Source organism: Daldinia decipiens (assembly GCF_022478715.1).
Source record: "Daldinia decipiens strain CBS 113046 unplaced genomic scaffold F4813scaffold_14, whole genome shotgun sequence".
Lineage (NCBI taxonomy): Eukaryota > Fungi > Ascomycota > Sordariomycetes > Xylariales > Hypoxylaceae > Daldinia > Daldinia decipiens.
In genome coordinates, this window is record NW_026054557.1 from 201678 (window position 1) to 226402 (window position 24725).

General features: G+C 45.8%; 7 protein-coding genes across 7 annotated transcripts; 2 read left to right on the plus strand and 5 right to left on the minus strand.

Annotated features, from left to right (window-relative positions):
* Window positions 1-120: 120 nt before the first annotated feature.
* On the minus strand, window positions 121-4941 carry F4813DRAFT_357386 (putative histidine kinase SlnCl1). Its single transcript, XM_049243112.1, has 2 exons — window positions 1649-4941; window positions 121-1594 (listed from the first exon to the last, which is right to left on the minus strand). Exons 1-2 carry the CDS (start codon window positions 4366-4368, stop codon window positions 787-789), a joined length of 3528 nt encoding a protein of 1175 aa, XP_049100075.1. The 5' UTR covers window positions 4369-4941; the 3' UTR covers window positions 121-786.
* Window positions 4942-6691: 1750 nt separating this feature from the next.
* Window positions 6692-10759, minus strand: F4813DRAFT_54132 (uncharacterized protein). The gene is made up of 8 exons (XM_049248627.1): window positions 10232-10759; window positions 10014-10157; window positions 9737-9954; window positions 8439-9615; window positions 8175-8382; window positions 7998-8121; window positions 6770-7927; window positions 6692-6710 (listed from the first exon to the last, which is right to left on the minus strand). Exons 1-7 carry the CDS (start codon window positions 10249-10251, stop codon window positions 7242-7244), a joined length of 2577 nt encoding a protein of 858 aa, XP_049100076.1. The 5' UTR covers window positions 10252-10759; the 3' UTR covers window positions 6692-6710; window positions 6770-7241.
* A 533-nt stretch (window positions 10760-11292) lies between these two features.
* F4813DRAFT_357396 (ribosomal RNA-processing protein 7-domain-containing protein) lies at window positions 11293-13090 on the minus strand. The gene is made up of 2 exons (XM_049243113.1): window positions 11866-13090; window positions 11293-11652 (listed from the first exon to the last, which is right to left on the minus strand). The coding sequence occupies exon 1, from the start codon at window positions 13002-13004 to the stop codon at window positions 11985-11987; it is 1020 nt and encodes a 339-aa protein (XP_049100077.1). The 5' UTR covers window positions 13005-13090; the 3' UTR covers window positions 11293-11652; window positions 11866-11984.
* Window positions 13091-13196: 106 nt separating this feature from the next.
* On the plus strand, window positions 13197-15690 carry F4813DRAFT_357402 (MFS general substrate transporter). Its single transcript, XM_049243114.1, has 5 exons — window positions 13197-13387; window positions 13453-13569; window positions 13768-13953; window positions 14071-14959; window positions 15025-15690. The coding sequence occupies exons 3-5, from the start codon at window positions 13839-13841 to the stop codon at window positions 15617-15619; spliced, it is 1599 nt and encodes a 532-aa protein (XP_049100078.1). The 5' UTR covers window positions 13197-13387; window positions 13453-13569; window positions 13768-13838; the 3' UTR covers window positions 15620-15690.
* A 30-nt stretch (window positions 15691-15720) lies between these two features.
* On the plus strand, window positions 15721-19805 carry F4813DRAFT_357404 (uncharacterized protein). The gene is made up of 3 exons (XM_049243115.1): window positions 15721-17030; window positions 17158-18004; window positions 18056-19805. Exons 1-3 carry the CDS (start codon window positions 16067-16069, stop codon window positions 19707-19709), a joined length of 3465 nt encoding a protein of 1154 aa, XP_049100079.1. The 5' UTR covers window positions 15721-16066; the 3' UTR covers window positions 19710-19805.
* A 21-nt stretch (window positions 19806-19826) lies between these two features.
* On the minus strand, window positions 19827-22094 carry F4813DRAFT_54236 (PK beta-barrel-protein domain-containing protein-like protein). The gene is made up of 3 exons (XM_049248628.1): window positions 21648-22094; window positions 21473-21571; window positions 19827-21405 (listed from the first exon to the last, which is right to left on the minus strand). The coding sequence occupies exons 1-3, from the start codon at window positions 21865-21867 to the stop codon at window positions 20036-20038; spliced, it is 1689 nt and encodes a 562-aa protein (XP_049100080.1). The 5' UTR covers window positions 21868-22094; the 3' UTR covers window positions 19827-20035.
* A 227-nt stretch (window positions 22095-22321) lies between these two features.
* On the minus strand, window positions 22322-24088 carry F4813DRAFT_388897 (uncharacterized protein; the record flags this gene model as incomplete). The annotated part of the gene is made up of 1 exon (XM_049246750.1): window positions 22322-24088. One exon carries the CDS (start codon window positions 24086-24088, stop codon window positions 22322-22324), a length of 1767 nt encoding a protein of 588 aa, XP_049100081.1.
* Between the last annotated feature and the right edge of the window lie 637 nt (window positions 24089-24725).

Consider the following 24725-nt stretch of genomic DNA (forward strand, 5'->3'; position numbering starts at 1 on the left):
CCTCTACTGCAACTGCAACTAGGTAATATAAATCTCCAAAAAATCATCGCAGAGCAAGTAAATTGAAGTCTTGCGATATATGACAAGTTGGTACACATTTACAATGTAATCAGTAATCAGTAATCAATAATCAGTAAATATACTTAGGTATTGTACCTATATGATAAATATGTACATTGAATCAGATCGGCTCTATCTCTCGATGGTCATTGGCCTTTTTATTGATCGCTAAATTGTGACTGTTTAAGTTCTGGCCTGAAAGTCGTTTACCTAACCTAAGTGGTGACTCTTCCAAAAACTTAGTTGTTGCTTCCCCCCCTAAAATGATGTAAAATATCCCCCCGTTTGCATGTTGGGAACGTGTATTAGACCTACAGCGAGGTCAAAGAAGCCGAAACATCCTCGTCGTATCCCGCAACTTCCATACGAAAGATTCGGTCCCGTAACCAAAAATAAATAATAATAGCCGTAACGCCTTCGCCATCCTTTTAATCAGATTCACCAGATGCTTTTGTGCCCCTGCTCCCGGTTCGCCGTTTTCTTAGGCCTTTCCGTATGAATACCCTTTCGGAATATAACTGCTGCAAGAATGCGGTAGAATAATGCCGTGATGCGCCGACATGGCATATATAATATAAGAATAGTATGACAATGGAGTTGGCAGTTATTAAAGCTGGAGTCAAAGATGGGTTATAGAGAAATCTTAGAGATGTCGTGTAACGTGGCATGTGAAGTAAATATAGATTTAAATAAACATTGTGATGACTATTGGTAAGATCATATTTCTCAATTCGTAGTTGGATGTATGCCATTCATAATGGGACATGCTTTGGGGGTAGGGGTTAAATTTGGGGGCGTTGAGGCTTCTCCGTTTAGTGGCCGGACCGTGGCGGATCGGTCGCCCTTTTCAGGGGTGCTCTTCCTAGTTAATTGGGATGCTGTTTCTGGCTCCTCGGGAATTGTTGCGAACTTCTTCAGAACTTGCTTGAGTGCGGGTCGACGGATAGGCTTGCTTAGGAATTCGTTCATCCCGGATTCCATGCAATCTTTAATGTTACTCTCTTCCGAGAAGGCTGTCAGTGCCACAATTGGTGCTGAGTATCCCATCTTCCGAATGAGGCGAGTGCTCTGTAAGCCGTCGAGGTTAGGCATTTGAATGTCCATGAAAATTAAGTCGAAATAGAGATCATTTTCCATGTTCGCCTTTACAAGTTCGTACGCTTCCTGGCCGTCTTTTGCGATAGTCACATCGTACACGTCCTCTAGTTTTAACATCCTACTAACAACCTCAATGTTGGTGGGGTTGTCTTCGGCAACGAGAACTCGTAGCTTCCCGTCACCTTTACTTGCCTTAGCCATCTCTATGGCCTTCATTCGATCATCGGGAGTCGGGGTCGGTTGTGCCTTAGCACTGGGGGTAGTTGCAAAGAAAGGCTGGCTAAGTCCAACAAGGCGCGGTTTTCGATCAAGCACATTAGCTTTGGCACCCGCTGTGGTTTGTGTTAACGTTAGGGAATTTTTTCTGGCATCCCCGTCCATCGAACTAATGCTAGTCGGGCGTGACTTGATACTACTGGAAGCTGTACTGGAGGTCCTAGAATATAAACTGTTAGCCGGCGACCTGGGCGTCTAGATCTTTTCACCTTACCTATCCTTGGTGAACTTCAATGGTATTAGCATAGTGAAAGTAGTGCCAACACCGACAGTACTTCTCAATGAAATGCTTCCACCCATCAGATTTGCCAACTGCTGGCAAATGCTCAACCCTAGGCCAGTTCCTCCGAATTTCTTGCTAAGGCCTAGATCACCCTGGACGAAAGGTTCGAAAACTCTCTGCTGCATGTGATCCGGAATTCCGGGACCGGTATCCTCCACTTCAAATTCGAACAAGAATGACTTCGCGCTTGGCGGAGGTGGTGTTGGTGACCTCTCACGTATGCGTACATAGGGTGTTGCTTTGGGATCCAAAGGATTAATCGACAATGCTGTACCTCCTCCCTTATATTGGGACTGGGGAGTTGGAATTTCATTTGAGCTCTTCGACTTGTTCGAACCCGACCCCATTCTATGCCTTGTCCTACCTAGGCGACCGGATCCAGTTTTCGATAAGGATGAAGTTCTGCTTACGTCGAAAGAGGCTTCAATTTCACGTAAACATCTTATCCTCACAGATACCTTTCCTCCGGCCGGCGTAAACTTAAGACTGTTGCTCACAAGGTTGATGAGCACCTGCAGAATTCGATGCTGGTCACCCCACAAGCACATGTCTTTCAACCTACCAGTCCCTAGAGGACCGATAGCCGGGAGTCTTCTATCCACTTGAGCTCGTTCGGGACTGGCGTTCATATCTGGTTCGGTGCCTAAGAATTCGACTGAGAAATCGATCGAGCCTTCACGAACTTGTTTGTCAAAAATGGTTGCTACTTGCGACCGAATGTCACCTAGTCGGAATTCTCTCTCCTCTAGGCTTAATTGCTGACCAATCTGGTTTTTCGAAAAGCTTAATAAATCTTCGAGGAGATGTAGGAGCAGATCTCCAGATTTATAAAGAGTCTTCAGAGACTGCTTGATCCGGGGCAAGTCGTCTTCTTCCATACAGACAGCACACATGCCTAAGATACCATTTAGGGGAGTCTTGAGCTCGTGAGAGATGTTCGCAATGAATAAAGTCTTGCTCTCATTGGCGGCCTCAGCTGCCTTCTTACTGATCTCGAGTTCGCGTGTTCGCTCCGCAACTTTCTCTTCTAAGGAAGTGTATTGCCTCAATAATTCTTCGCTCATTTCGTTAAAAGTCGTAGTTAACTCCGTAAGCTCGTCGGTCACGTAGTGCTTGCGATCGTTGACTTTGCCCGGAATCATGAAAATCCGTCTTCGCGACTCGCTTTCGTGGGTCGATGGCGCAATCCTTGATCGCGTAGATCTCCGAATCAATCTTTTCAATCGAATTACAACCCCGTGGGCAGATTTTCGGCTCCCGCTGCCTGATCCTTCATGGTCCTCGTCTTCGCCGTAGTCTAGGTCATCTATATACGCTTCGGCGTAGCCGGGAGGAGCAATCGATTTTTCCGTGGCAGCCTTTAATCTGCGAATAGGCAAAACGCTCATATGAGCACAAGGTATAACTAAGAGCAAGGTGAGTCCAGCAGTTCCGAACACGCAACCTAACAGTATACGTCGAAGTGTATCGATAGGAATATAAGCCTCGGACTTGTCCTGTTCGACGATAAGCGTCCAATTAACCAGCGAGGTCTGCGGTCGAGCATATCCGACGGCAACTTCAACTCCCTGTTCATTTGTGGTGGAAAGTATGCTGCTAGCATTGTTGATCGAAGGGTTTCGACTAGTAAAGGCTCTATATGCTGCATTGTATCCTGTGACTTTGAAAGGCTGATCGAAATTTCCAGAGGCATAATTATGCAGCGTATGCCTATCTGATTGGCCAGGCATCACCCGCGGCGGTAAGACAAAATTGACGTCGACATTCGAGAAATTAGTCGCCGCTTCGTGGCTCGAATTCGCAGGTAAGTTATACTTGCTGAATCGATTCCAACCTGTTGAGGGACCGATGAGTAAAACTGTGCCAGTATCTCCTATTCCCTCTTTAGACGCAGCGATGTTAATGAGCGAGGTAGCATCGGCGATCGTAGTCATATATCCAAGTATCACTTCATTGTTCTCATTGCTGCGGATCGGGATAGTCAATGAGATAAGGGCGTATGTCTCATTGACTACGAGCGGTCCTAACACCATGCCATCAACGCTCGAGTCGATTCGTATATCTGGAAACGGCCTAGCTACGACAGCAGTATGGTTAGGATAGCCTGGGTCGGGATCTGTTGAACTGTAATATGTAATGTTTGGATACAGTGACGGCGGATAACCGGAAGGGTTATCACCAAAGATAGCTTGTGACCCATCAGATGCCTTATAAGGTAGTCTAATCTTAGGAATGTTACTACCGGTTACACTGAGAAGTCCACCAGGTCGATCTGCGCCAGTCGCGTTTCGCGAATAGATTCTTGCTTGTAGGAGATTCGTAGAAACGCCCGGAGGAGTGATTAAGGCGCTGATGACATCGGCAGAGGCGGAGTCCCAAAGATCATCAGATTCGTTACCGCGATAAAAGGATGCAAGAGCGTTTTGAATAAGTAGTCTCGTTGATATGTGGTTGCATGTCGTCTGGATCAATTCGATTTCGGAGGCAACGCGGGCAGCTTTGAGAGAAGCGGTTAAGGAGAGGCCATTAGTCTCTACTCCAATAACGAACCGGTTGACGAATATCCAAGTAGGTATAGAGACGATGGCGAGCGCGACGAGCACAGCAAGCAGCACGAGGGCTGCTAACTGCTCCCGGATCGCAACTCTCATTATTCCAGCCTATAACGAGAAATCTAGTGAATACCGTAGCCTATGCATCCTCTGAACGTCGCGGTTTAATCGAGCTCGATCGCAGGCCGGGTGGGGTGAAAAGGCGATGCGGTGTTGAAAGACGAGGAGCTATCAAATCTCTTGACGAGTTCTACTTCGTTCAAGACACAACAACACCACACACCGAAGTATAGGCAGGTCTGACAAAGGTAAGAATGACAATATGATTATACAAATATACCTATGTAGGTAATATGATATTATACAACTGTCATCCACCCTGCCGTATCAAGAATGCCGTGTTAGTGCAACGAGGGGAAGAAGGTGAAAAGTACAGATGGTAGATAGATTACATAGTAGGTAGTGGAACTGGAAGGAGAGGAACTTCGGAGAGGAACGTCGCCGTTCGCAGCTTACAGGAAACTTCGGTAGGTTCGGTAGGGTACCCTTGTCTTTGGCCGGGTAGGTCCATGCAAGGTAGAGAGTACAAAAATGCAAAAATGGCAATAGCGAAAATCAATTGGAAGGAGGAGCTGAATTTGGGTGCAAGTGCAAGTGCAACGGCGAATAGACTATTCTGCCTACTGCCTAGGTTAGTATTCTGCCACGCTACATGCATGGGTATGTATTGCTTGGGTATTGCCTAGCAAGGACTTGAGTAATAGAACGCGGTGCTACCACACGACCTGTACCACACACAAAGACAGTGGCAGTCGTTCATTCCTTCGTTTTATTATGCATGCATGTACTTAAAAGCCAACTTAAAGCTCCAGCTCAGCCCATTTCTAGTTAGACCCGTATCCTTATCGACCCATTACATCCGCTTGGGTAATTGGTATTTAGTAACGAACGCTCCGTTGTCTTGGACTTTTATATAAATGCATTCCTAGGTACATATTGTGTATGTTGAAGTTGCCAGTTAAATTTCTGTCCTGCTGATCGACAAGAAAAACGTTGATCATGTTATGCCATGTGTATTCGCAAGATCTTAGATGATGATAAAAACGGCAACAGATTGACAACTGGGTGAGCTTCTAGACCCCACCGTAAGGACACAGTATATACTGTATGTATACTGTATAAAACAGGAGGTTTCAGTGAGAGAAAAGCAATTTTATACGACATCCATTACATAAATGAGATATTACATGTAAGCCTGCCAAGCGTTGCCAAGGAGAAAAAGGAAGAAGAAGAAGAAGAAGAAAATGAAACGAGATTGAAATATTAAAGTAACTGAACGAAATGATAGTTGATAGTTTTTTAAAATGTAGGTAGCAACTTAGGAAAAGAGAAAGCATGGCTTCTTTTCTTCCTTGACATGTACTTATATGTATACTATTGCACCCTATGGGATCTACTACATGCATTAGGTACAGGATCCGTACATCTATGTATAGAATAAGGTTGCACAAGTGCTAAATTGTACTGTACGGGGCATGCAGCAACACCAAACCTGCTGTTCTTCATGCTCGATTGGACTCGCGGGGTGAGATATGCGCGAAGTGGGAAAAAAAGAAAAATCGGCAACGGCGAAGCACTACCTACGAAGCACTAGGTATGTACGAAGTACTACGAAACTTTGGAACGGATCTCTAGTTGGGGTTAAACCAAGTCGGGGTTTAATCCCCGTAAGCCCATGCGGGCTATTGCATGATCTAGACCAGATCGACCCACCAATCGATTCCGCTGGGCAGTTACCCCCTTGTCCGGTACTGGCGTTACCACCCACCGCCCACTAATTCGACCAGTTTGGGCCAAGCCTGGGGGGTTAGTCCGGACTTTCTCATTTCTCTTTCCTCGGTGAGACTGGTGAGACGGCAAGACGGTCATTGGTAAATAATAATAAAATAATGTTGCTTATCCGCTTTGGTACAATATTTGAAGCCCACGATACCTTCTTTAGTAGAGCCCATCTCAAATCCTAGCAGATGTATAGCATAATCAATCTATCCGTTAAATTTCATTCCACTCATTTTTATGCCTCCGGCCTTTTTTAAGTGGGATTTCATGATGTCAGTATTGTTTAGGTAGTTAGCATGATTCTTATACATTTGTTGCTTCTTTGTTCACTTTGTCACATAATGACATTATGATTACCTGTATTGGTTTTCTAAACTTATCCCGAAAAGCTTAGTTGAACGTTAGGTACGTTTGTAGAGCATATATCTTCTTGAAGTATAGGTACCTACCTAACATGCATGTAGTATGTCATGACTACCTCATATACTACATAGTAGGTACCCAGCAACTAACACAATCGTATAACATGCGCAACGACTCTAGTTGAATCCAATGGTATCCACCAAATGCTTATAAATACAAACATGGCTTAATATCCTCCTCTAGGGCAGTCCTTAAGCATCCGGTTCGTGGTCTAAGTGGGTATTCACGATACACTCACTAATACAATAGCAGCTTGAGTATTAAGGGTATTAACTGGCGACCAGAATAGAGTGTGAATACCATCTAACCTCTGGACTGACTTGGTAGTGTTCGCGGCAGGTTTTTACGGACAGCAGGGTTGAGTGTACACTTCAAACAGTGAATGCTGGACGTAAGTATATAAATCCAGAGCACGCGCCTCCACTCTCTTCATGGCAGAAGATGAGATACCAAACAGCCCGGAGCACGTGGGACGTGGGAGCCAGATATGGTGTTAAGCAGATATCCGTCTCAATGAGTCCGAGGCGTTATAAGCTAAGGCGACATTTTGACACCTTGAGTGGATGGGGACGGGGCTGTACACCATTGTGAACGGTCGAGCAGATCGTATGTGACGTCGAGGTATATTCACTCTTCCTCTTCTTCTATAATGAGAGCCCCTGAGATAGAAAATGCGTATTTTCTAAGTCTCCCTGACTTTCTAACTTTGGTTACGCATACAGACATCCCGGCTCCGGGGGCGTGACGCCGTCTTCCTCAACACCGAAGCTGAGGTGCCCGACGGTAGCGTCGTCGTTATCATACTCGGCGTGCCATTCAGGTGGCATCTCCACGACACCCCAACGGATCTTGCTCCTGGCAAGTTTCGTGAACTGGCTGTTCTGCTGTTCATCTCCCGCGTCAGAGAAATCCTCTTCGCTACGCTCAAGCAGTGGCTTCTTTGACACTGATTTCCATAATGGGTGGCGGCTTGTGGTAGTAAGCATCGGCGTGAGATTCTGCATCTCAATGCTGTCGCTCCTGTTACCCTCATCGGTATAGGTATCGTCTGTGAGAGGAGTGTACGATCGCTTCGACGACTTTAGAGCCGGTGGAAGATCAACTTGCGACGGTGCTGGAAAATCGGCAAATAATGACGTTGCGCGGGAACAGACCGCGTGTGACAAGCTCGAGACGTGGCACGCAGCAGACAGCGCGAGTGAGTTGCTCCCAACTATCACCATGTTCGACGGGAGCTTCTTGATGCTCAGAATTGCAGGCAACAAGATCAAGAAGCACGAGACCACAAGCATAACCAGAAGGGAATAGCCCGAATACCCCAAGGCGATAGCGGTGTTAGGTGGTAGACTCGGGTCGGCTTCGATTCCGCTAAGGAATGCATCGGTACTGAAGTAACCTGAAAACTGGTAAGTTCAATAAGCCCCATTGAAATGTATGGAAGGTAAGTGTGTTAGAGAGATACTTACCTCCGATTGATATGAAGAGATAAATGGTGTTCGAGAGCAGCCAATGAAGGAATATACTAGTAGCTATAAGAGGGAGGCTATATTTATAGGGTAGTTGAAGTCGATAGGTAGAGTATTGGTCGCCCTAGAGGGTAATTAGCATTGCCGTTCAGGCACTGATGTTTTATTTTAACACACCTTAGGGCTAGTAACTCGTAGTGGCTCGTAACCTTCACTAAACAAGGACCATTCTCTGGCCATCTGAAGTCGAGTAAATAAATTATTATACGCAAGATAGCAGAATGAAAGGAGTAGCTGAGGGCTATTAGCGATCAGGACACCTTGCGTGAAGGTGAAAGGGGAGTCGATGAATGAATTCATTTCGCTCTCGTAGAATGAGCCGACACTGTCATTCAAGTCAGGGGGGTTCTTTGGTGTTATGCATATTTTAGGAGTACTCACAGGTTGTCGTGGCGTTTTATATCCGCGAAGAAGCAAGCACAAGTAGTAATGCCTATACCAAATAGTAGATAGCTTGATATCCATACTAATAAAGGGACAACTGCCCATCGACGTCTCTGCAACGGGTTCCATTGCCTTGGCACTGGTAATAATAAGGATCTATAGGATCTCATAGACCTTCGGATTTCCGTTTGCCCAATAGTGCACATACCGGCGGTAACAGGGTCTGGCTTCTCGATGAAAGACTCCATGGCATCTCCTAGGGTCACTAACGGTGCCTGGTTCTGGCGGCTCAGAACTACCGTAACAACTATAGCCGTAAAAGTTTTGAATATAACGCATAATGTTACTGTTAGTAGTAGAATTGGTGACAAGCCAATATGGCAGACTCTGTCGAGGTCATCCGCAAGACAGTATTGTACCGATAAATTGGTCGCTCCCGGCTGTAGACCAGATGTCAATGTACTGCCCATTTTATCACCCTCATACAATTCTGAGGTCCCTAAAATAGTTGTTCCGTTGACCGACTCATTGCCACATACATCGAAGAAAGAGTATTGCCAATCCGGGATACTAGCATATGCGGTTATCACCGTATTATTCCCGCCCGTGCCAAAGGCTCCGATGCAGCTATTCACGCATTCTGTTACTTTCATTGCGTTACGTGACGCGAGCATAAAACATTGTGCATCGTAGAATAAGTGGTTGGGCTGATCCGCAGGGACGTAACGATCCCATAGTTCAGTTTGATTGTCCATCAGATGCCATATCTCGTCTCTTATCCAGCCACCTGGCCTGTCGATGACGAGGACCAGGTTGCGATGACGTTTAAGCCCACTACAGTTAATATACTCTTGCTTGCACTCGCTTATTTCAAGTCTCTTCCACTGTCCGGCACTCGTCGCTGTAGTCGATATGTTTTTCATGGCATCAGAATCCTTATTAGCGTATTCGGTTAGGTTAACTGGCGAGCCATATCCATCATAATAAAAGGACCATGGATTGAAGTTAATACTAGTGGATTCCGTAACGATGTATGGATACCCCTTATATGGACCGGTCTCGTCATACCACGACGAGAAGCCGGCTTGGACTAAACTTCCTCCAGGGGGGTAGAAACTCCCCCCATTTAGAAACTCCTCAGTAGCTATCGTTAGGTGGAAGTCAGATCCTCTATCTGTAGAGCAGATCATTAGTAACCTCTCGATTATAAAAGTAATACCGAACCGCACAAAACGCCTCTATATTACTAATCGTATAGTAGAAAGGTAGAGAAGAGGTCGATGAACATTGCTTACAGTCCGTCTCAAATATCGTTGAGTTAAATAGAAGATGAATAGGAATCGAGCTAATAAATAGGCAAATCCAACATGTAGTCTTGAACTTGGAGACTCTGAAGGCATTTCGGATGGACGGTATGCCGATTCCCAGCCAGGAGCCTCGGAAGTGCACTGCATTTACTTCTTCTCTCGACGGAGAATTTAAAACTTGCATGAAGAAGTTGCTTGAAGCTAACCTAATAAACCAGAATTAACTTAAGTAGGTACCTGAGGAAATCAAACCACTCCTGGCTACCTTTGAAAAAGCATGAGCTGAGCCGTTATGGAAACAGTCGTGCATAACACCGTGGAAGGATGATATGGGTAACAATTGGCTTCGACCCGTCTCGTAATATGATACGTGATTTGACAATAAAATATAACATGGGAAGCCAACTTACTATATAGGTCTAAATTAGCATTAACTATTCGAAGCGATAAATACCTACCTACCAGCATACCAAGAGAACTTACCACAAGTGTTGATACGACATTTATAAGCAAATGAAGCGTCATGTTAACTTGGGACACGTTGCCTCCATCGCAGTTACCATCGTAAAAGAACAATGCCTTTCCAAGACCGCCACTCCTGGCTATGGCAGATATCAAGCAACCGATCAGGAACACCGACATGCAAGTAAGAGTAATGCAATTGACCTTAGCAGCCTGCTTCCAGCCGCTGGAGCCGCTCCTGCGATCGCCCCAAAAGTTGAGACTGTCCATCTTTGACGCTCCCGTGAGCTTGAACTTGTCTCGTTCATCGAGTATCAGCGACGGGTATCGATATGGACGAGGGAGTCAAGTTGGTATCGTTTTGGGGGCTACGGCGTGGGGAAGAGCGGGTGTTAAAGGCCGCCGTGTACGGCGTGCAGATAAAGTCAGGGAGATGATATAACGGGATGCAACTTACGCGCCATAAACCGGGCTAGGATTAACAGGATCATCTTGCATATTCGTGCAGGAATATGTCATACATCATTGGTATCAGGTCGCTGCTCATCATTGCCGCAAAAGTGTTTATACAAGACTTTTGGCCCCCAAGCCGCCTCAAAAACATATATGTACATGTCAGTCCCGCGATTTTGGAGGTTCCCTATTGGTTAGACTGGAAAGGAGCGACAATGTTGGTAAGACTATAATTTAAACGTACATATATGTGTTGGCTAGTAGGCTATCTTGGCGTCTTAAATTAAGGCAGTGCTGGTCGATCAAAGTATACACTTAAAGTAGGCCAGGAGGTAGTTAATATAATCGTATAATCAAGTTCATATCGCTATTTAGATGTTATAGGTGGGAAATTAAGTGCTAGCAGCTGTAAAATTTCTTGAAGATTCTCATATAAGAGTAAGACCTTTTCGACTAGGGGACCTGGAAGACCCCCATGTGGGGATCAAAATTGGAAGGGCTTGAATGATCATGTATGCCTCTTGAGGTTAGATGTAATATAGCGAGATCAGTAGATCAGTAGCCTTATAGGCCGTATACCCCTAGGGAGGCTAACCGCGGCGTTGAATACACACACACACACACACACATACGTACGCACGCAAGAGTAAGACGGGTACGGGGAACATAGCCGTGAGATATCCCTTATGAATATTAGAGAAGTTTAGCTGCATTGGATTAAACTACTCTGCACTACCTCCGGTTACATCCCAATGGTTACATCCGATAGACACTATTTCTAGTGCGCTTATGGATTATCTAGCAACGAATAGGATATAGCACCCAATATAAACGCCGTATTAATAGCGTTGCATCGCAGAATCGCCGGATCCAAGTCTTAGCAGCAACAACAGTTATTAAGGCTACTAACAAGACATCCTGCCTTGATTGCCTCGTCTGTGTAACAGCGTTCAGCTATCTTCCCTCTCTTATATGTCCAACTGGAAGACCTAGAGACTGTATCAGTAACCTGCCATGTGTGATGATAAATATAAGACCAATAGTAAAAATCCCTTTCAGACAAGTTTGAGAAGATATAATAATAACACGGTTTTTTTCGGCATGCACCATCGACGATCTGGATTCCCAGACTTGACAGCACTTCGCTGGCCCCGTGCTCGTCATCATTTAGGAGGGATAGGGGTAATTGAAAAGGGGCTTACCTGGGGTAGGTCTGGATAAGAACTGGCGAAAACAACTCCAGACAGCGCAAGGGCTGGACACGGAGGTAACCCATAAGGTCAACTCAGGACATAAGTTTACTCTTGATAGTGACATTATCTTAGGTCTCGGGCCTGAACCTCCCTCGCTTCTCTTTCATAGCTTGTACTTTCTTCTTATCCTCTTCGAATCTCTGTAGCATGTCGGTCTGCTCAGATTTCCTCTTCTCACGCATCTGGAACCTGTAGAAATTTGTCATTTCATCCCTCTTCTTCTTCTCTCTTTCGATCATCTTCTGCTTGGCCTCTTCGGCCTCGTCCCTTCTAGCAGGCGCAGCACGACCGCCTCGTGTGACGGTTACAAAACCATCTTCGTCTGGTTCGTTACGGAGCCTCTTGGCAAGTTGACGCGCTTCTTTCTCCATCTTGTTAAAAAGAGTAAAGTAAGCATCCGTCGAGGCCTGGACTTCATCTTTATCTGGGAAGGCCAGAATGTTGTGATTTACTAGCCATTGCGAACCCAGAGGCGCGTTATCGCTATTCCTAACACCTTTTCCCCAAACAGGATAATGTTTTGGCTTTTTCAGCTTTTTGGCAGCTTTTAGGACCAAGCCGGCGCTCTTCTCGTCGGCGAACAAAGCGACGGCAGAACTACCACTGGGATATACTTTTCGCGACCATGTTGGAGGTAAGGCAGCTCGAACTTTGATTTCAATGTGTTGCATATCTTCCTCTTCTCTTTTCCTCTTCCCGTGCGCAGCTAATCTTGTGGCCTGGGCAGGCTCATGGGCAGGCCATAGGGGTTGCTTATCATGTTCAAAGGCGATGGTCTCAAATTTACCTGGTCCGACTAGGCTGGCAAATAAAGCTCGAAAATGCTCTACAGTACTATCGCAAGGAACGTTGGCGATAAAGAGGCTTCGGGAATCATTTGGAGTTGGTATTTTAGGGGTATTTCGGCGAAGATAGGTAGAATGTATTGCCTCGATCGGAAATGATGGAAGCGGAGGAATAGAAATGGGAAGTTCGGTAAATTCTTCGGTCACGGTAGATGTTCGAAGCATTTTAGCTGTAAATCGTCGCAAAACTGCGAACTTGGGTTGAGGAGTATCAGCCTTGCGTGATGATAATGGATCGATCATTAATTGTTGACGGGAAGAAAACAGAGAAAAGTTTTAGTGGGTCAAAGTAAACAGATAATGATTGGCAACTGGACATGCGTCTAAAGGTAGTGATAATATCTATTAAACTATAATATGCATACAAGGGATGTAACGGCATTAGCGCATTTTTCACCAACTTTTTAGATAGATTAAAATAAAAACAAAATTCATTCTTTTTCCAATTTTCATAAATCTTACCTCTACACCGTGTTAATCTCTTTCATACCTATTCTGTTCATAGAGAGGGCTTATATTTCAATAACAAGCCATTCCTCTTTAGTTAGAGCCTGCAGATCTGTATTCAATATTAACAGCTGGCCTGACTTTCATATACAAATACTTCAATTCATGAGATTCTTCTGGTTAGTTAGTTAATTTGAGAACTCTTTACTTTATATATTTAGCTTAATATTAATTACCATCGCAGCCCTAATTCATTTATTTCTATCTTCTAGTATGAATACTTTCACCATGAAATAAATACAACCCAGAGAGATGCCTTCTGCTACTCGGCGATCCGAAGTATGTAATCAATGCTACCGTCGTATGTAGTCAACCACCCCGGTTTCCGGACGGACCCCGCGGAATCCTAGCTTGTCTCTTTGTATATCTACTTCAGCCTCTTGGCCAAGAATTCTGTCTCTCATATTGATGTCACTTGATTTTCTTAAACGGTATTAGACAGTAACACAAGTCCTTTACCTCCAGCAAATATAGCTTTTCTTCTTCTTACCCTTGATAGATTTCTATATAATAGATTCCCTCTTCCGATAAACGCCAACTATAGATGGGCGGTTATAGGTAGGATTCAATATGAGATTGTTCACCAATGCCTGGCAGTTCCTCTCGGGGACGAAGAAGGATTCAAAATCCAAGCCCCCTTTTCTCCTTTCTATCCGATCCTCGACGACTCTGATAATACTCACCGGTTCGTATACCTAAGATCCACAAAAATAAAAAATAAATTTAAACAGACAGCTGCTTCAACGAATCCTATAACATTATATTCAATCTAGACCTAGACCTGCTGACAGATGATGAAAAGTGAGCTTGGCTATCTTCACCGATATCTTCTACTATGCGTTGATCGTTCCGGTCATCCCCTTTTCGCTTACCGTTCAAGTTGGAATCGCCGAGGATCAAGTCCAACACTGGACATCGATTCTTATAGCCTGCTATAGTGTAGCCTTACTCATCGGCAGTCCCATTGCTGGAATATATGCCGACCACACGTCGTCGCGACGATGGCCTTTGCTGATCGGACTAATCGCACTTGCTGCGTCGACTCTGTTGCTGTGTTTTGGTAACTCGATAGGTCTCCTGGCCTTGGGCCGAGTTCTCCAAGGGTTTAGTGCGTCGATCGTCTGGAGTGTAGGATGTGCGTTGCTCGTCGACACCATGAAAAGCGCGGTAGGGGTTGCTATGGGGTACGTCGGCGTAGCGATGAGTGTCGGACTGCTTATTGCTCCCGTGATCGGCGGTTCGGTCTACGCTGCAGCAGGCTACTATGCTGTTTACTACATCGCCTTTGGCGTCGTCGTGGTAGATGTACTACTACGACTGCTAATGATCGAGAAAAAGGTTGCTATACAATGGATAAAAGAGGATGAGACACCTGGTCCTTCAGAAGAAGGGACAGATCAGGTCGACATAGAGACGGGCAACTCGCCCATCACGCCAAGTCTCCAAGATCGCACGGATTCCATTAAAGCAAAAGGAACACACAATCTTGCAGGGCCGGGTCCAAGGGATAAGAGCCAGCTTCAAGATAATAATAATAATGAAGAAAAACGGATCGAACCTGCGGATATACCAAACCAAGGCTCGGTTGTCCCCCCAGAAACTATTAGCATATGGTGTACTTCTAAAAGCCTTTTGAAATCTACGAGGTTATTTGCCGCACTATATTGTCTTCTCGTCGAGTCCGGCATCATGTAAGTTGAAGCAATCATACTTATGGTTTTAAATAGTAGTCACAATCTGGGCTAACGTAGGATAGGATGGGATTTGATGCTACCTTAGCTTTATTCGTCCAGCGCACCTTTGGTTGGAATTCCACCGCTGCCGGAATTCTGTTTCTAGCAATATTTGTCCCGGGCTTCATCTCCCCGTTGGTTGGCTGGCTCGCGGATAAGTACGGTGCTAGATGGCCGTGTTTCTTTGGGTTCTGCGGTTTAATACCGTTACTTGTGTGTCTCCGTTTCGTCACGCAGAATAGCATACAGCATAAGATACTTCTCTGCTTCTTACTTGCCCCGCTGGGCATTGCACTAGCATTCGCAAATGTTCCTCTCATGGCCGAGATTACCTACGTTATCGAGGCGAAAGTCGCCAGGCAACCGGGAATATTTGGAGAGAAAGGTGTTTACGGACTCGGTTACGGGCTTTTTAACGTAGCGTTTTCTCTTGGAGGAGTTGTAGGGCCGTTATGGGCTGGTTACGTTGTAGAGTCGGCAGGATGGGGAACCCTGACTTGGAGTTTTGCTATCTGGGCAGCATCAGCGGCAGTAGTGGCTTATTTCTGGCTTGGCGGGAAAGGTGCAAAGATGCCTGAGAGCACAGACACAAGTCAACAGGAAGAGACTGCAAGTTAATCGCCTATCATGGTAGAGGTATTTATGATCCATGTAACGAATACTAAATATATACACCTACTTCACTCCAATCTTCAATTATTATTTAAGTACTTGTAGCTGAGTATCTAAATACCTACCTACATAGGTATTACGAGGCAGAATAGTATCAAAAAGAATGCCTTACAGTAGCCACGTCGGCTATATTTGATAGGTCATTTTTGATACAATACAATTCTACCACGCAACCTATTATTATGCCCGCTTATAACCCCTAGCACTGCCCGTTTAGTTACCTACCTCCTAAGGCGTTTATTCTTCTCAAACTTCCCCCCAAAAATGACCATTCAAACATATCATCAAATCATGAAATAAGACCACATCGATGGCTGAACTCATTTTTAGTCCAGTAGCGTAGTTACGCCGAGCTTTCAACATAATATCTTTACGAGTCACTAACTGCCGGCTATGGCTAACCCCGATGACTACACTATCGGCTGGATTTGCGCCTTGCAGGAAGAGTATGAAGTCGCATGTCGCATGCTTGACGACGAGTTCGAAGGTATTGATGAAGCCAACGAAAATGACAACAATACCTACGTTCTTGGTCGCATCCACGAACATAATGTGGTAATTGGGTGTCTCCCATATGGTCGATACGGTATTAGTTCTGCTGCTATCGTTGCCAAGGACATGATTCGATCTTTTCCTTCTTTAAAATTCGCCTTGATGGTGGGCATTGGCGGGGGCGCTCCAACACCAGAGAGAGACATACGCCTTGGGGATGTGGTTGTCAGTGTACCACAAGGTAGATTAGGGGGTGTCATACAGTATGACTTCGGGAAGAGGTTATCAGGAGGTCAGTTCCAACAAACTGGCCAAATGAACTCTCCTCCAGCGGTGCTATTAGGGGCGATCCCCGAGATGCAGCGTCAACACAATGACCCCAGGAAGCCAGATAAGCTAGCAGAACATATCAAGCTGATGGATGATATGCTTGAATATCGACGCCCTAATGAAGATCGACTATACCGCGCAGATTACGAGCACCAGGGTGGAATCACATGCGAAAAGTGTCTGGCAGATGGGCTCGAGCGGAGACTGCCCAGAGTAGCTAAACGAGCTGTCAATGTCCATTACGGTACCATCGCATCTGCTAACTCGGTTATGAAGAGCGCCGAAGCAAGAGACCAGCTTGCCCAAGATCCGGAACTCAAAGTCTTATGCTTTGAAATGGAAGCCGCTGGCTTGACGAACAACTTTCCCTGCTTGGTGATCCGAGGAATCTGCGATTATTCCGATTCGCACAAAAACGACGAGTGGCACAAATATGCAGCACTCACAGCGGCCGCATACGCAAGGGAACTCCTTCATGTTCTAAAGCCTACAAAGGTAGCAGTCCTGCCATCTTGGGCGGGAAGATTAGAAAGTAGTATGCGGTTCTATTACACTAAATTTCCCCTAGATGAGATCACCTTCCCATTTAAGTTGGACTTGTCGTCCTATCTTAATCCTTATTAGTGTACGGCTATGGTGCTTCAACAGCTAATAGGCTATAGTTACGGCAGAGTTACGAAAAGAACTTTCAGCTATATCTAAGAAGTCTGACACAGTAATCCATCATCAACAGACCCAAGAACATAGAGATATCTTGAATTGGCTGACCCCAGTCAATTACGGCCCCCGGCAAAGTGATTATCTCGAACGTCGACAGCCAGGAACCGGTAAATGGTTCCTTGATACAGAACAGTTCCAAACTTGGCGTGACACACATGGCAAAACTCTGTTCTGTCCAGGCATTCCAGGCGCTGGAAAGTCCATTCTTACGTCGATTATAATTGACAATTTAGAAAGTGCCTTTCTGGATCAAAACGATGTTGGAATTTCGTATGTCTTCTGCGAATTTGGACGACAACATGAGCAAACAGCCGATAAACTCTTAGCCAGCCTTCTTAAACAACTAGCTGAAAGTCTGCCCATATTCCCAGAGAACCTGAAATCGCTCTACGACAAACATAAAACCAAGCAGTCGCGACCATCACTAGAGGAAATCTCGGATAACATCCAGTCTACAGCCAAACTTTATTCAAAAGTCTTTGTTCTTATTGATGCTGTAGATGAGTGTCAGACATTTGGGGGGACCCGGGGGAAATTTCTGGAGAAAATCTTCAGTCTTCAAGCCGAGTGCGGAATCAACGCTTTTGCAACATCAAGACCTATGTCAAATATCATGGAGTTATTTAAAGACAGCCTCGTACTAGAAATCCATGCTAAGGATGCAGATGTGCGGGAATATCTCAAACGTCGAGTAGAGGATACGATGTCAGAATTGCCACCTCCTATCCGTGACGACCCAAGCCTTCAAGCGGACGTCATAAATATCATATGCAACTCGGCAAGGGGGATGTGAGTAAACGCCTTTAGGAGTTTCTAAAGCAAGCATACTGATATTCTTAGGTTCCTTCTTGCGCGGCTTCATCTCAACTCTCTTGTTGACAAGATCTCGGAAAAGGAAGTCCGCAGTGCTCTTAAAAAGCTACCAAATGGGTCGGATGTATACGACATTACATATAAAGAGGCAATGATCCGAATTGAAAAACAAGCAGCCGGCCACCAGGACCTTGCTAAACGGGTTTTATCTTGGATTACTTACTCAAAGAGGTTGCTCACCGTGGTTGAGCTTCAGCATGCCCTCGCTATAGAGTTAGGAACAACGAAACTTGAAAAAGAGGCGTTGCCACATACTGACATCCTGCTTTCAGTATGTGCTGGGCTTGTTACGATCGACATACAAAGCGGCATCATTCGATTAGTGCATTATACGACAAAGCAATATTTCGACAAAACCAGAGATTACTGGTTTCCTAAGGCGGAAGCTAAGATTACGGATGCTTGTGTTACCTATTTGTCGTTCGACGTCTTTGAGAATGGCTCTTGTCAAAGTGATGAGGATATCCAGGAGCGGGTGAATTCAAACCCATTTTTTGAATATTCCGCCCTTCACTGGGGTGAACATGCTCGGGAAGCTTCACATATAAGCCAAGCTGTCATCAGCTTCCTCGAATCTGATAAAAAGGCCGAGTCAGCTGGTCAGGTATTAGTAAAACCTTCCTTGAAGTGGTGGCCGAGTCACCCTGATAATGGATTACATTTGGCGGCTTGGTTTGGCCTCGATGATGCCATACGAATACTAGGCGAGAAAATTCCTATCAATAAGACAAGTAGTGACGGAAGAACTGCGTTGTCATATGCCGTCGAGAGAGGACACGAGGCTACTGTCAAAGTGCTTCTGGGTATAGCGAATATCGATGTTAATGTTGAACCCGATTTCTATCATCCGCCAGAACCGCTTACAGTGGCTGCAACCAAGGGAAATGAAGGTATCGTCAAATTACTCCTCGATACCGGAAAGATCAATTTCAATAGTTTTAATTACTTGTCTTCATACTCGGAGGGACCACTCGCTCAGGCTATAGCTGGAGGCCACGAAAGTGTTGTTGAATTACTCCTAGAAACTGGCGAATTCGATGTCAACGTTGTAAGAGATGATGGCCTAACAATGTTCGGAGCAGCCCTAATGGAAGATAATGAATACATCACCAAATTGCTACTAGATACGAAAGAAATAGATATCAATGGTATTCATATGTTCGGCAGAACACCGTTAGCAATGGGTATTGAACTCAACAGGGTTGATATCGTCAAATTACTCCTTGGTATTAAGGAAGTAGATGTCAACGCTAAATCTGAAAATGGAAAAACACCATCACAGATAGCTATTGAATACAGCAGCAGAGACATGGTTAAATTACTTCTTGATACTAAAAAATTTGACGTTCACGCTCCAAATGAACATGGCGAGTCAATATTCGAAGCATTTATTTGGGAAAACGATGAAGAAATCGTGAAATTACTTCTGGACAATACGGAAATAGATGCCAATGCTCCAGACGATGATGGTAACACACTGTTTGATTTAGTCCTCATATCCGGGAATAAAGGTACCATTAAATTGTTTCACGAATACTGTGGCATGGACTATAGGAAGGGGAGTTGTGGGTTAATATGGCTATTAGAAGATATGGATTGGAGTGTTCAAATTATCACTTGAACTCATCACCTATCAGCCGGTACAAGAGGTCGCACTTATGCTACATACATATTTCTACTATCATGTTGAAAAAGAAAATTTACTTAATACTGCTAGCAACTCGGGGCCACTGGAGTTGCTGATACGGACCTGGTCTCGTAGCGTCAAACCTCATTATTCAGTAACTATTTCGTAGAAAAACAAACCTTCTCACCTAGTAGTCACTTCAAGAGGAAAGGTCCTGGTTGGAAATGATATAATGGACGAGACTACGGAGCAGAAAACCCATAATTACCGTAATTACTCGCGGTACGAATTGTATTCTCTAACCCTAACTTCATACCATCTCATATCTCAATAGCAATCTTCCCAACACCCCTACTAACACAACTCAGCATAGCATCCTTCTTCTCCTCCTCCATAAGCGACGTACCCCTATGATCAACACGTCCACTCCTCAGCACCACTTTACACGTCCCGCAGTTACCTACCTCACAACTAGACGGCACATCCTCGTCCCCAAAATGCCTCTTCAACACCTCCAGTAACGTCTCCTCCGCACCCACATTCAAAACCCTGGTGCTCTTCTCCCGAATCGACGTCACCTCTACCTCGAACGGGTCACCGCTCGTATCCGCCCCAAAAGCCTCAAAATGAACCTCGTCCTCGCCAAGCCCATGCGCCTTCGCCTCCCGTATCGCCTCATCCATCATGCGCCGTGGCCCACACACATACACGTGCGAATTCCACGGCAAGCCGCTGAAAATCGCCGCGATATCCATCCGTTGGCCCTTCGCGCGATCGTACATCTTCACCGAGTCGCCGAGCGCCTCGAGCCGCGCCCGGAACGGCACGTCTGAAGATGCGTCGCGCACGCCGTAGTGCAGCGCCGATTCCCAGTGGATGTTGCGATACATCTCGAGCATGCTGAGGAAGGCCGTGATGCCGATGCCGCCCACGATGAAGACGTGGTTGCTGGCTGCGCTCGCGGGCTTGACGTCCGTTGTCACACGCCCAACCTGCACGATATCGCCTGCCTGCGCTGTGTTGTGCAGATACGAGGACCCGCCGCGGCTAGGCTCCTCGAGGGCGATGCCTAGTTCGAAGCGATTGGACGTACCTGAGACGATGGAGTAGGACCGCTGAAGTCCGTTAGGTAATTTGAGACGGGCATGCGCGCCAAGTTGCATCTCCCCTGCTTCGGGGTCAGGATGTAACGCTTCTAAGATGAACGATGAGATACGCGGCGTCTCAATCTTCTTCTCCACGATTCTGAAGTCGCGCCATTTCTCCTTTACTTCGTCTCCATCCCCGTTGAGTGCGGCGGCAGCGCGCCTCTGCTTAGCCTTAAGCTTCTCGACGCGTCGCTCAAATGCCTTCCTACTCTCGTCACCCATATCGGAAATAGCAGCAAGCTCTTCGTTCATGGTGGCGTTATCCTGCGTTCGGTGAAGATATTCTTGGACGCGCTCGATAGTCCATCCAGGCCATTTGCGCTCCACAAGCCGGATCTCATCACCAGCCTGTACCGTGCCCTCGTGTAGCACCCTGTAATACCAACCCGTACGGCTGGTTTTGTATGTATTGGGAGCGAAGTTTCTCAGTTGGAACCGATGATTCAGCTTGAAGCACGGCTGTCGCGGTAGGCTGACTTGAAGCAACACGCCGTCGTCACCGACGGATACTACGTCGCCTATGCATACATTACGCTCATTCACTAGACATGAGGGGTAAGACGGAATCCTTGAATAGGGGGACAATTAAACAACGATAAAAATACGCACTGCGCTCCGTCACGAAGTTTTCCCCAAATCCGCCAGGCCTAAAGCGCGTAGCAGCTTCGGGGAATTCTTTCTGCCATGTGGGATAGTGAGAACAGCAGTCTATACGGAATAGAGTATATTAGAATCGTTGTAGATGATTCATGGCAAGTTGCAAATTAGGGGCGCACGGACTTACACCCGTGAATTGCTTTATCCAGGCCCCCGTGGAATACAAGATCGTGTTCATCCGCATCAAGTCCGCCGAAGGTCACGGGGATGCGACCGGTACGAATCTTCTTGTTTATGCCCGTCTCGATCTTCAGTCCTGGCATGATTTCCATTTTACTCGTCCGGATTTCGAGTATGACATCCCGCTCGAAGGGCGCAAACAAATTAACCTCCGACGCGGGCGCCATAATCGGCCGGATTGACGATAACTTGTGTGAAGCACAGAATTTAAAAGACGTAACGACTTTGGCTGTAGGAATGCTGACTACTAGTAAGCTAGTAAGTAACCTAACCAGTGAGTTACGCAGGAAAGAAAAATAGGGTGAAGGATATTGTATGTTGACTATATGTTCCGGAGAGTTTTTATGCTTGCGCCCTATTGTTGTCTTAATTGTTGTCTTAATAAGTCCTAACCCGAACCGCCGAAAACCCCGGTGTGCCTTAGGTAGGTACCTAGGTAGGCAGGCAGTAGGCTATCTTAGGGTATGATTTATGACAAGCAAGTTGCTTAGGTAGTTTTACACAAGTTCTACTAATGTCAATTGATGCCTAATATTGTGGACATCGTGGTAGCTATTCATTATAAATTCGAGTAATTGGTTACCTCTTGTAGCTGAGAATTTAGCGAGTATACGAGGTATTTTAGTCATCTTCAAATTCTTCTATGGGATCTCCATCAAAATCCGGAAGTCGTCGGATATTCGCCCTCCCATCCGCGGCCCGTTTCTTAGGTCTACCTCTCCGTTTCTTACTATGAGATAGAACATATGATCCTTCTGTCGTAGTGGCATTTGAATTGGCGAATTTCCCTACGAATGTTCTCGGCTGCGCAAAGCGAAATCGAGGTTCTGATTCCACTTGACTTGTTGAGCCGACTGTAGCTATATTGCTGAGTACCGATTCCGAGACCACGGTGCCATTTGTTGCCATATGACTTTCATCCGAGTATCCAGAGGAAATGCTCTCATCTTGGTTCCCACTGCTAGTCGGATTAGTTCCATAAGTCGCAATTGTTCCAGCTATATCATTAAAGCTCGTAGACGTATCAGAAGGACGTAATTCTGCTGCAGCTTGATATGCAGCCTCTGCAAACACTCTTGCTTCTAACTCATCGCTGTTGTCGCTTAAAGCAAACTTCATCCAAACGGCATTATCGTCTGGCAGTTGCGTTTTGATTTTGCTATGGCCTGATTTCCTCTTAGGCGATTGATGGTGATTTCCATGGATTGTAGCTTGAGGCTTTTGGTCATCTATGCTGGGCTCGTGAGACGGATAATTTGTGCTTATTCCTGCCTCGCTTGAGATCTCGTAGCTTGGTAGCCGTTTCTGTAGGTGAGAGGGCAAGCCGTCGGCTCTTGAACTGACAGACGATATTGCAATCGGGGAGTTAGCCGAGGCACTAACTGGCTGGATCATCGAGGAAGTAGACACCCAGTTCTTCCAAATCTCCTCGTCTATCCCTTGAGATAATGTGACCGGTCTTAAGGGGCGGCCAATCTCTACCTGCATGCTTCCCTGATCATCGGAACCGGGGGGAGTCCATCGAAGTACTGTAAAACAATTGGCTCGGAGAGGGGTTGGTTCATGAATTATCGAAGAGGAATATACAACATGAGTTGGATCCTCTGGAAACAAGGATTTCTTGACCGCTTCAGGGTACGCACCGCCCTGATGCTCCCCTGCTATCCCATGACGTTCATCCTTTGGCACCTGTGAGAGCTGGCTGTTCCTGGATACTACGTAAGGGCGCCGGGTTTGGCTAGGCTCCGGACTTGAAGTTAGATTCGATTTTCTCCGTGGTAAGCCGGTTGTGGGCTGTGGTACAAGACTGTATCTTTTTATTTTTGACTGCGGTGATATAGTGGTGTTTGAGAGGATCTGCTGGCTCCCGATTTGAATCTTCAGGGATGGATCGTGTGAATTAGGAGAGCCCCCCGGTCGAGATGTATGTGAGTCTTCACGGTGCTTCCGAATCATGCGAACTCGAGAGCGTTCTACTTTGCTCCATCTTGAACCAATGGATGCCTGGAGTTGCCCTGGGAAAGTAATATCAATAGGTTGCTGTAAGTTTAATCCGACCCAGTCTGCCCTTTCCAGTAGCCTTTTTCTCTTCTCCCGCGTGGAGGTTTGATGATCTGGATTATCAAGGGAGCTACGAGCCCGCTTGCGCTTCTCTGCTAAAAGGGGGCTTGAAGGTAGCTTGTATGCTGCACTACTTGAATCATCGCGGCGCTTCAGGTCTCGCGAGTATTGAGTTCCGAGGAAGGATATGGATACGGGACTCCGTTTTACGTCGCTTTTTAGTAGATTATTGCGAACCTTGGCGAAATGTTGCTTTTGTCGCGTGAGTAATTCATTGCGTTGCCTGCCCCTAGAATGGCGGGAGAGATTCCCTTCAGTCCAATTCATAACTTAGCTGGTTAGAAGCTTGAACATAACTATAGTTCTTAAAATATATCTAGACGACGACATGGAAATATTAAAATAGATGTAGGGAAATTGATAATAACGCGGTATATCACCTCCCTGTAGGCTGATGATTGATGATTGAGTGCACATGTATTCCGAAAATTGAAGCAAGTTGCCTGCCGTAAAATAGAGGGAGCATGCATCTACCGTTCCTACCATATTTCCTGCCATATTTCCAAGCTGGCACCTACCAATTCTAGATTTGACTACTCTTTCCTTTCGGGAACAGTAGAATAGTAGAGCACGTACCCACGATTTAACCTACCTGCAGGTGCCTTCCTTCCTCGTGCCACGTACATAGGTACATAATACCTCACAATAGGCGATTAGGTACTTGTGCAACTGCCCAGACCCGTGATCTCTTTAGTCACAGGGAAAAATAAAAGACTTATCGAGGCAAACCCCATCATATAATATGGTATGGTGATTTCGAGGTTTACCACTTGCATTTTGCGGTCAGAATGCTAAGATAAGTAGGTAGTCGAAGAGGTCGTCGTGATGCTACAATTATCGAGAATCGTATATGTAATACCTACCTGGTAGGTAAGGTGGTAGGTAAATTCATGTCTTGATGTAT

Coding starts and splice junctions, on each gene's coding strand:
- F4813DRAFT_357386 (XM_049243112.1), bottom strand. CDS start 4,368: ATGAGAGTTGCGATCCGGGAGCAGTTAGCAGCCCTCGTGCTGCTTGCT. Junction 1,595..1,648: donor TTGAAGTTCACCAAGGATAG/GTAAGGTGAAAA, acceptor TTTATATTCTAG/GACCTCCAGTACAGCTTCCA.
- F4813DRAFT_54132 (XM_049248627.1), bottom strand. CDS start 10,251: ATGTCGTATCAACACTTGTG. Junction 10,158..10,231: donor ATGTCGTATCAACACTTGTG/GTAAGTTCTCTT, acceptor AGACCTATATAG/TAAGTTGGCTTCCCATGTTA. Junction 8,122..8,174: donor TACGAGTTACTAGCCCTAAG/GTGTGTTAAAAT, acceptor ATTACCCTCTAG/GGCGACCAATACTCTACCTA.
- F4813DRAFT_357396 (XM_049243113.1), bottom strand. CDS start 13,004: ATGATCGATCCATTATCATCACGCAAGGCTGATACTCCTCAACCCAAG.
- F4813DRAFT_357402 (XM_049243114.1), top strand. CDS start 13,839: ATGAGATTGTTCACCAATGCCTGGCAGTTCCTCTCGGGGACGAAGAAG. Junction 13,954..14,070: donor GACTCTGATAATACTCACCG/GTTCGTATACCT, acceptor GATGATGAAAAG/TGAGCTTGGCTATCTTCACC. Junction 14,960..15,024: donor CTCGTCGAGTCCGGCATCAT/GTAAGTTGAAGC, acceptor AACGTAGGATAG/GATGGGATTTGATGCTACCT.
- F4813DRAFT_54236 (XM_049248628.1), bottom strand. CDS start 21,867: ATGGCGCCCGCGTCGGAGGTTAATTTGTTTGCGCCCTTCGAGCGGGAT. Junction 21,572..21,647: donor GGATAAAGCAATTCACGGGT/GTAAGTCCGTGC, acceptor TATTCCGTATAG/ACTGCTGTTCTCACTATCCC. Junction 21,406..21,472: donor AAACTTCGTGACGGAGCGCA/GTGCGTATTTTT, acceptor CCTCATGTCTAG/TGAATGAGCGTAATGTATGC.
- F4813DRAFT_357404 (XM_049243115.1), top strand. CDS start 16,067: ATGGCTAACCCCGATGACTACACTATCGGCTGGATTTGCGCCTTGCAG. Junction 17,031..17,157: donor GGCGGGAAGATTAGAAAGTA/GTATGCGGTTCT, acceptor AATAGGCTATAG/TTACGGCAGAGTTACGAAAA. Junction 18,005..18,055: donor TGCAACTCGGCAAGGGGGAT/GTGAGTAAACGC, acceptor TGATATTCTTAG/GTTCCTTCTTGCGCGGCTTC.